This window comes from Lipotes vexillifer, unplaced genomic scaffold, assembly GCF_000442215.2.
Source record: "Lipotes vexillifer unplaced genomic scaffold, Lipotes_vexillifer_v1.1 scaffold618, whole genome shotgun sequence".
Classification (NCBI taxonomy): Eukaryota; Metazoa; Chordata; class Mammalia; order Artiodactyla; family Lipotidae; genus Lipotes; species Lipotes vexillifer.
Window position 1 is genome coordinate 2,405,570 of NW_006799025.1, and position 11,004 is coordinate 2,416,573.

Below are 11,004 nucleotides of genomic sequence, written 5' to 3' on the forward strand. Positions count from 1 at the left end.
GGGAAAGAGATGAATTAAAGAAATTAATGGGGGACTTAGAGAATAGAGATAATTTTCAAAACCTAGCTATGATCTTCTTTGATCTGAAGAAGTAAGAAGAAATTAAGAAGTAAAATCTCTTTCTCAAATGATCAAAGCAAGGCAGATGAGAATAGAACAACAGTAGAGAATTCAGAGTGTGAATGTAAAAACTGTTAATTCTATCTATAGGATAAAAATTCCTGGAAACATTACAGTACAGTAGGGAATAATCAATTGTTGAAATAAGATCCAGAACTGTGGCAAGCAATCCTGCCAAGATTAAATCCAACATAATTCTTTCCTGCAGGTTATTTTAGGATCACTACAGGCCATGTTGGGAAGAGCTACTCTATGGAAGACGGTATTAGACCCTAATGACGTTTTCACTCTCATTAATAGGACTTCAATGACATAAGCCATCTTTCCCTCTTTCTTTAGATCCCATCTTTCTTCCTTAACTAGACATTCTTCATTTAATGTGTATCTGAGTAATATGAATAACTTGATTTTGAAGCAAAGCAATGTGTGTGGAATCTATGACAAAGGAGGTAAGAATATACAATGGAGAAAAGACAGTCTCATAAGTAAATGGCGCTGGGAAAACTGGACAGCTACATGTAAAACAATGAGATTAGAACATTCCCTCATACCATACACTAAAATAAACTCAAAATGTATTTGAGACCTAAATTTAAGAACTGAAACCATAAAACTCCTAGAAGAGCACATAAGCAGAACACTCTTTGACATAAATCAGACCAATATTTTTTGGCTCTGTCTCCTAAGCCAAAAAAAATAAAAGCAAAAATAAACAAATGGGACTGAATTAAACTTAAGGCTTTTGTACAGCAAAGGAAATCACTGATAAAACAAAAAGACAACTCACTGAGTGGGAGAAAATATTTGCAAATGATATGATTGATAAGGGGTTAATATCCAAAACATATGAGCAGCTCATACAACTCAATATCAAAAACAAACAACCCAATTTAAAAGTGGGCAGAAGACCTGAATAGACATTTTTCAAAGAAGACATACAGATGGCTAACAGGTACATGAAAAGATGCTCAACATTGCTAATTATCAGGGAAATGCAAATGAAAACCACAATGAGATATCACCAAACACCTGTCAGAATGGCTATCATCAAAAAGCCTACAAATAACAAATGTTGACAAGGATGTGGAGAAAAGGGAACGCTCCTGCACTGTTGGTGGGAATGTAAATTGGTGCAGCCACTATGGAAAACACTATTGAGGTTCCTCAAAAAACTAAAAACAGAACTACCATATGATCCAGCAATTCCACTCCTGGGGAATATACCCGAAGAAAATGAAAACACTAATTTGAAAAGATACGTGCATCCTGATGTTCACAGCAGCATTATTTACAATAGCCAAGGTACAGAGGCAACCTAAACGCCCATCAATAGATGAATGGTTAAAGAAGATGCGGTATATAACTGAATATTATTCAGCCATAAAAAAGAATGAAATTCTGCCATTTGCAACAACATGGATGGACCAAGAAAGTATAAAGCTTAGTGAAATAAGTCAGACAGAGAAAGACAAATACTCTATGTTATCACTTATGCATGGAATCTAAGAAAATAAAACAAATGTATATAACAAAACAGACACAGATTCACAAATATAGAGAACAAACTAGTGGTTACCATTGGGGAGAGGGAAGGGGCAAGATAGGGGTATAGGATTAAAATAGTTAAGCAACAAAGATATATTGTACAGCACAGGGAAACAAAGCCAATGTTTTATAATAACATTAAATGAAGTATAATCCTTAAAAATTTTGAATCACTATGCTGTACACCTGAAACTAATATAATATTGTAAATCAACTATACTTAAAAAAAAAAGAATGTGTGTTGAAGAGCTATGTAAATTAAGTTACTGGCATTACATTCTTTCATGAGGTATGGGTAAAGTACATGTAATTTACTATTTTTCATCTTTTTTATTTATCGAATGTTACTTTCCTAGTAAAAGAAGAGAATTTGCTTTGTTGTTTTAATATTGAATAAATTTGTATATAAAGCAATCTATTAAAACAGATATTTTTATCAAACGATAGAAGAAAGGAATAAATGAATAAATTAAAGAACTAGTAGCACAAAGCTGTTTGAACCATATATGGGTAGAAATGTTTCCATCCACCGAGTATTATTTAATTAATGAAAACTTTGATACAGGATTCTGAAGTAGATTAGTAACAAATGCTATAAGTTACTTTGTAGAAATACAGAAAAGAGTAAGAAAACTTAAATAATGATATTAGATGATTTTGAGATATTTGAGAGTTTAATTTCTACTCAAGCTCATATCTACTTGCTTAATACTACTGAAATAAAAGTGCAATTCTGAGAATACCATGTAATATATCAGCCTGGAGGCCTGAGAGAATAATGAAAGGTAAGCCTAGAAAGAAAAACTGGATGCCTATTTTGTAAGATGATAAAATTTCACTCCAAAAATTTTATTCTTTGTTATTATGATAATAAAGTCACACAAATAATCCAAAAAATGTTTATTTTAACTTTTTAATTCTCATAAAAATTGGGACCTAGAGAAAAATGTTTGTGGAATAAATGAATATCTAGGTTTAGAAATACTTCCAAGAGCATTAACTGAAATGAACATGAAGCCAATAAAAGGTTCCAATAATACTGTTTATTCCCTAATCCAGTTAAATTTAATTGTAAGCCCTTAGGATTTTCTAAATTAGTTCATTCAGCAAATATTTATTAATCATCTACCAAGGGCCATACCATGTCTTAAGCATCTGAGTTGTAGAATCTAAAACACTATCTTTTCCCTCACAGAGACTGACATGGGATTAAATAAGTAATATATAAAAGAAGAAGTGATCTATTCTGCCTTGAAGAAAATCAGGGAAGGTTTCAGATAGGAGATGAAACTTCATCTTAGACCTAAAACAAAGTCAGATTTCCCAGACAGACAAGCAGAGGGAAGATACTCCAGATGAAGGACATGGTAGAAACCAAGACAGATGGGGAGACTGCTCAGCACATAAGGGGATTTGTAAAGTCTTGACGATTAAGGTAAGGGGACAGGCAAAGTACAGATGTGACTTTAGACAGAGACAGAAGTCAGGTCAAGTAGAGGTTTGTACCCCAGCTAAGTTTTGTAAAAGTCACATTCCAACAGAAAATGAGTACCAATATATTCCTTATCATCTTTAATCCAAATGTAACTCCATCTAAGCCCCCCCCAAAAAATGTAGGGGGAATAATATCTAAGTCCTTTCAGCCTCCTGCAGCTGTATTTTTCAAAAATAATCACTAGAAAATGGTAACAAAGAAGTAAAGAGGTCAGTTTTAAATGTTGGTGAGTCACATTGATTAAAGAAAAGGGTCAATTTGCAGATAGTCATACAAAGAGAAGATTATTGAAATGATTACTCAACAGCACATTTACTCTAAAAAGTAATCACATGGGTTGAATTTTTAAGATCAGAGTATCATAATTTTGATCAAAATTTTATATCTTAGGTAACTTAGAGCCAGGTTTAACATCATGTGGCTTTGTCTCTACTACCAACATGTGGAACTGTAACCAAATATATTGTTCTTTAAAAAGTAACTTTCGCTTGTTGATTGCAAAATACTGTTCCATAAACAAAACCCATATATATATATATATATATATATATACACATATATATATATATATATATAAATGTTAATTTTATTGCAAAAGTTTGGAGATTATAATGACAGCATTTAATTTAAGTTTGAGTCTGTGTTGGACAAATATGCACTATGCTTTTCAAATGATTGGAAAATCAGTTTTATTTGCCTCCTTTTTTAACAGTGGTTTGATTTTTGTTTGTTTGTTTAAGTAAAAATCACTAAACTTGTGCAATGGTAGCGTGGAAATTACCTGAGGTGTCTTGTATGATTGTTGGACAAACATGCACTATGCTTTTCAAATGACTGGAAAATCAGTTTTATTTGCCTCCTTTTTTGACAGTGGTTTGATTTTTGTTTGTTTGTTTAAGTAAAAAATCACTAAACTTGTGCAATCGTAGCGTGGAAATGACCTGAGGTGTCTTGTATGACTGTGCTTTGGCCAGGGTGGACATAAGGAAGTATAAGTTTATGCTGCCTATTTAGAAGAGAACTTTCATTCTTCATAACTATATAACATTATAATGCCACTGATTCATAAGGGGTTTAAATTAATTCTGTAGGGTAGGACACCGGCATTATTAGTGTTCATTTTATATCTCCAATGTTCTTCCTGGTCCTATTGAAACATTTCAGTATACAAAAATACTGCAATATTAATACCCAAGAGAAAAGCCATCATAATGTGTATGCTGGTCATTATGATCAGTGTGGTACAATTTTTTAAAATAAACTATCATGCCCTTCAAAAAAACAATCACTAGAGCATAAAGTGGTAATAAAATTCAGCAGAAGTACATGCATTGCACCATTTCTGTTTACCAAGCTTCTCTTGAGTTCAGTTAAAATAAAGTAAATTGACTATCTGAAGTTGTTGACTTAGCATTAAAACCATAAGGTAGAAATATCTTAGACTACAATGACAGACTTCTGATAACTAATGTTTATTTGGCTATAAACACAGAACTCTGTATAGTTTAGAAAAGTTCTATTTTAAGTGATTATTTTAATGTTCTTGAAATAACCAGGTATTTTTACAAAATTTTTAAAAATTTTATTTCCCACTGGGAAGCCAATTCAAGTCTCCTGAGAACTCTGCCTCAGAAGGCTGCAAAGTCATTTTTCTAACTAAAAGATTTTATGAAGCCTTGACTTATTTACCAAAGAGCCAGCAATGTTTTCTTAATTTCAAATACTCACCAAAAACTAACATTTCCAAACAATTATATTTTGTCACAGTGAAGAACAACTGCACAAAGATAAACAAAATAACATCGTTTTGCTTTTCCTCTAAAGCCAGTTTTGTGGAAGACAACTTTTCCACGGCTGGGGAAAGGGCGGATGGAGGGGCTCAGGCGGTAATGCAGCGCTGGGGAGCGGCAGATGAAGCTTCACTCCCTCGTCCTCTGCTCACCTCTTGCCGTGTGGCATGGTTCCTAACAGGCCTGGGACCCTGTCCACAGCCCAGGGCCCTTGGGGACCCCTGCTCTAAAGAGCTGTATTTTTCAGAAGATACAGTTTTTGTCAGTGTGAGTAAAAGTGACTGTTTTCAGATTAAGCAGCTGGCATGTAATCAACAGTTCTTCTTACTGGCCTTCTGGACATTCCACATATCCAAATACTGACTCTGAGTATGAGTTTTGCTGTATCTCTCCAAGGCAAGACAGATTAAAAGGTTCAAATGTGCTTCTCTTGACAAAAGATAAAAAAATTAAAACAGTACTCTATCTTAAAATGTTACAAATGATTCAATTTCCTACCCTCCAAAAACTGTTAATTGCATTTCAGCTGTATTATTGGCTACCTTGAGTCACAAACCACTTGGGATAGTTTGTATATAGAAAATCTGCCATTTCCTTTATTGTTAACACACAACTTTCACTTCATCATTTACTTTTAAGAAAGAATAAGAGAAGTCTAGGTTTCTTTAATTACAGCATAATATTCGTCTTCAAAAAAATCTAAAGAATTATAAAGAGTAAACCCTGAAATGTCCATCACCATTAATCGTTTGAAATATCTCGATACAATTTTATTTCGTACTTCTTTTCTCTTCTGCTATCTACAACGGCAAGAATTCCCTTCTCCAAGGAAAGCTCTGTAAAATAGAGCCAATTCTTATTTGTCTGAGATAATCTGGGTTATCACTTTGGATAGCAGGCATGACAAAAAAACAACCTTGCAACTACTCTCAACTGTAGCACACAGTATGGTGCTGAATTAAGCTTTTCTCAGTACTCAGTCCCAGGATGCTACATCAGGAATAAGAAAATGAGCTATTTTCTTAAGTCAGTGTATTCACATAAAACTGTGGCTAAATACATGAATGAACCACTATTGATTATCTACAAAGAGCTATTTATTTGCAATTCAGAAGAGAAGCACCATACATAAATTGTAAACAATTAGGTTCCGTGACATACTTAATACAAAACTTAATCAGCAATTTAGAAGCCCAAAAAAATACAGTCATAGATTTCTGCTCTGAAGATTATATCTAATAAAGCTAAGAGCCAATCCACCAGTGACCACCCTTAGAAATGAAATTTTCTTTGGGATGAGACTCCAGATGTTTCTCCAGTAATCATGATGAATTTATCCTTATCCATTCACCCTACCTTGACAGGTGATCCATAATTCTTATCCTTGTATATTTATGAAACTTCTTTTGTATACATTACACACTGGCATGATTAAACTGTCCTTTATAAGCTAAATTAAAAATTTTACACATCAACTGACATGAGTTACTATATCACAGGGTGACTTATCAGCCAATGATTTAGTTTCTGAAGGGTTAGAACTAAATTTATGTCTCAATTTGACTGGGCTAAGAGATGTCCAGATAGCTGGTAAAATATTATTTGGGGGTGTGTCTGTGAGGGGCTTTTGGAAGTGATTGGCATTTCATTCAGTAGACTGAGTAAAGAAGATCCACCCTCACCAATGTGAGTGGGCATCATCAAATTCCTTGAGGTTCCAAACAGAACAAAACGTGAAGGGAGGGCAAATTGCCTCTCTCTCTTCTTGACATCCACCCTCTCCCGCCCTTGGACATCAGAGCTCTTGGTTCTTGGGCCTCAGGACTCCAGGACTTAACACCATCAGATACCCCGGTCCTCAGGCCTTCAGACTCTAACTGAATTATACCACTGGCTTTCCTGATTCCCCAGCTTGCAGACAGCAGATTATGGATTCCCAGCCTAATACAGTCAGCATCTTTGCCATCTTTACCCTTATTCTATTTTACACCAGTAATGACAAAAATCAATAAAACATTAATGGCTAATACCTACTGCCTACTTACTGTGTGCAAGGCACTGTTTGATAAGCATTTAACAGTGATTATTTCATTTGATTCTCATAACAATCCTCTGATGTAGGGAACATTTAAAATTCTATTTTACAGGTAAAGAAATTGAGGCATACAGAGATAAAACAACTTGCCTAAGATCACACTGCTAACGAATGATAAAGATGGGATTCAAATGTATGCAGCCTGTTTCCAGACCTTGATTAAAACCAGTATGTCTCCCTTGTAAATTAATGTCTCGTAAACTTAATATAACTGAGACAAAGACAGAAATCATTAGGAACAACATGAGTATGAAATCTTTAGCCTTAAATGGCTATAACAGACCGTGCTGTATATTTGTGAAGGAAAAATAACGAAGTTAAAGAATATGTACAGAATAGAACTTTATCCATTAAGACTACGTCTACATGGTGAGTTATAATAAGAAAATTTTTAACATTTTCCTTTCTAAGATGAGAATCCTCAATCTAAACATTTTTACATATTTTTACATGTACATACCTTTAAAGAATGCAATATACATGTAAGTAGAAGGCTTACTACACTACATAGTTTGATTTAACAAACCTTTATTGCTCTCCTACTATGCACTATGATACAAATTAGATATTTAAATATAATTCAAACATGAACTCTAAACACAGTAAGCTTGCATATAAGTGAAATATATATAATAAAAAGTAATATTGTGATAAAGAGATATAAAGGAGGTATTTACAAAGTGGAGGGTGGCACATTGAACTGGAATCATTCATTCTGCCAGAGAGAGGGTAGAAAGAAAAGTAAGGCTTCCAGAAGAGGCAACTTTCTCAGCTAGCACTTAAATGATGAAACAGTCAGAAATATAGGTGATAAAGGTCATCTTGGACAGAGAAAATAATGTGTGTAAAGGCACAAAGACACAGCAAGTTGAGAGATTTCAGTAGGAGCTATGGCTACAGCATAAAATTCAAGGCAGGAAGTGGAAAGAGATGAGCTGGAGTAATAGCTAAATCAGGAAATTCCATTAGAAGCACTCAGACTCATGACGAGGATCCACTAAAGGGATAAGAGAACAAACAAACCCTCCTATTCATTCCTGGGTTGGGTTTTCACCCTCAAAAATAAATATTCAATGGCAGTATTTCCCTAAATTTTGCAGTGAACCACCTCCCTTCCCCACCTAAAAGAAGAAAGTTATTTAAAAAAAAAAAAAAAAAAGAGGTATATTCTAGTTTCTAGTTACCGAAGACTTGACTGAGACAAAAATTACATACCTTAATGATGCAATAAACCTTGAAATCAGCAGAATTAGCTTACTTTTAGTTTCTTAGTGGCATGAAATTAATGAAATATTACAATAATATTTCATTTTTGTTGGAACAACCTGTAATTGTTATAGTTTAGTTCTGGATCAAATCTTAAAATGGTTTAAATTCAAAAGACATAACAACCCTGAAGAGAAGGAAATCTAATACATTTGACTTCAAGCTCTATTTTCCCATTTAAAGGCAATTGAGAGTTTAAATTTGGAATTAATATACAATAGTAACAATACTTATTATTTACAAAGTGCTCTACATTTTCAAACCTGTTTACAGTTATTACTTTATTAATTTAGTAAGTTTATTATGGAGGTGTCATTTCTTTCATGAAATGAAAGGAGCAGAGACAAAAATTCAGGCACAGCAGGGGTCAGGGCAGCCTTTCCTACTTAATAGACAAATCATCTAAGATCAAGCATGGAAGGTACATGAAATAATATCCCACATCTGTTCTCTAAGATACATGAGAGACACTCAGGTTTGAGATAGTCAGGTAAAAGTAACAGGCCTCAATCTGGCTCTCCTAACAAGGCCAATCCAAAAACAGAATTGTAAAGACAGTACTAAAAGTATCAAAAAAAAAAAAAACCCGAAACTAAAAACCCATACCTTCAGAGCAGCACTGATGATAGTGAGGGAAGTTCTATGGCAAACTTTGTTTTACTATCTGAAGTGCCAGCATAACCCACTCCATGGAGACAAACTTTATACAAGTGACAGAGTCAGCTTATTACAAGAGAGAAATCCCAATATCAACAAAGATACAGATACAGATGCAGTAATTATACTGGAAGGGTGAAGGCATGAAACTACAGATTAACATTTCCATTCCTAGGTTAGATCAAGCAAGACCACTATTAAACCACAGTTCAAGATGCCCAACCACCACATGAAAATTCTTAGAACCAATAGTAATTATTTATGTCCTAGTCTGTTTATTTATTTTCAGTCTTACTAAAACTGCGAATCATAAAACTGATGGCGTTTTCCTCTTTGTACTGGCAGCTAAAAGCTTAGAGTAAATTTTATAGCAAATGAATAAGAATTAAGTAAACTCACGGCTGTCTTTCTTGCCTTCACCATCTCCTCATTTTCTTTTTGTCCTTACTCGTTTATTTTTTTTAATCTGAATGAATTGTGTAAACTTTCTTAAAGGCTTTCTGAAATAAGGGAGTATTTAAACTAGCTAAATAAACAAACAGTAACAGAAAAATGAAAAAAGAAACATTACCTTTTCATCAAAATTACAATCAAGTCTTCTAATCAACACGATGAAAGTGCCAGATGAATTGTCTCTTAGTGGCGGAGGCACTATGGGTTCACAGGCATTCTCTGGTTTTGAGTTAATCAAAAAGCCCTAAAAAAAGAATGAGCAATAAGTTTTCTCTCTGTTAAACTCAAAAAAATGAATTCAACTTACTTCTATAAACACCTTTTGAATCTGTTTCATGTGTTTTGCATTATGCTAGATGAATTATCTGGCAACTACAACAGTTCCTACCCTCCAATTGCTCACAATCCCAGAACTTCTGAAGTAGTATTTGGCTTCCTAAGCAATTTTTATTTTTAAGTAAGTTCCATTTTTACTATTAAAGTTAAAAAAAACAAATCACACATAAGCCCATCACCCCAGAGACAACCACTTTAGCATGTTGCTATATTTTCCAACAATGACTGACATTTCTAAACCAAGCAAACACTTCTTAAAAATTAACTTTTAAATTTCTTTCCTCAAATAATGAAAATGCACAGCGTTTCTAGGAATTTATTATACAGAAACATTAGCCTAGGTATATAAAGGTATATGTAGAAAGATGTTCCCTGCTACATCATTTTTAATAGCAAAAACTGGAAATCATGCACATCGATAAGGCAGCCATTTAAAAAATTATAGTATATTCATACAATAGAAAAATAATAGAATCATTAAAAACAATAAGATAAATCCTTACATAATAAACTGAAAAGACGTCCACAAGATAACTACTAATTTAAAGTGAAATAGCAAGCTGCTTTCCCAGAAATATAGGATGGTTTGACATCTGAAAATGTATTAATAGTTTAAAACAGAAAAACCAAATGACTATCTCAATAGGTGTAAAACACTGAATAAACACATAAAAAGATTATCAAAATCATTAAATTCATTTATAAGGAGGAGTGAGCAATTAAAATTATGACACAGTGCCCAACAATAGTCCTGTATGGCGCATGAATTGGTCACACCAACCATCTATTTCACAGGATTTGGCAATTTTGTCAAGTGGCATTGCTTGGCTTGTGATAGGGAATGCTTTTGAGCATGTTTCAGGAATAAAATGCAGCATACGTTCACTTACTCAAAGAATAGCTCCCATTCTTGATTCTATAAAGCGCTTGGTTTTTACTTTGCAAGGAAACAGAACCGTGGTTATCCTTCCAATAATGAATATTTGCTTCACTCATATTAAATTTACTCCTTGCTGCCTTTTCTGTGCCTTTCTGCACACAAACTAACTTTTTGCCTTAAAGCCAAGTCACATAGTGCAGTTCTTTTCAAGACACTTATAACAGCAATTAAATTCAAGCCATGTAGTACCAACAAGGTATATAACTCAACTGAAGTGAAGACAATCCGAACAGCTATGACCAAATTTCCCATGTCCCAGAGATGACAACTCCATCATGACTGCCACCTAGCAGATAGCTAGGGAAAG

At 33.9% G+C, this 11,004-nt stretch overlaps 1 protein-coding gene across 1 annotated transcript in view; it reads right to left on the reverse strand.

Moving 5' to 3' along the window:
* RNF13 (ring finger protein 13) overlaps positions 1-11,004 on the reverse strand; it is a 151,243-nt gene that overhangs the window by 72,124 nt on the left and 68,115 nt on the right. The window contains exon 4 of the mRNA XM_007471298.1: positions 9,540-9,665. Coding sequence (XP_007471360.1) covers positions 9,540-9,665 — 126 coding nt within the window. The remainder of the gene's footprint in view (positions 1-9,539; positions 9,666-11,004) is intronic.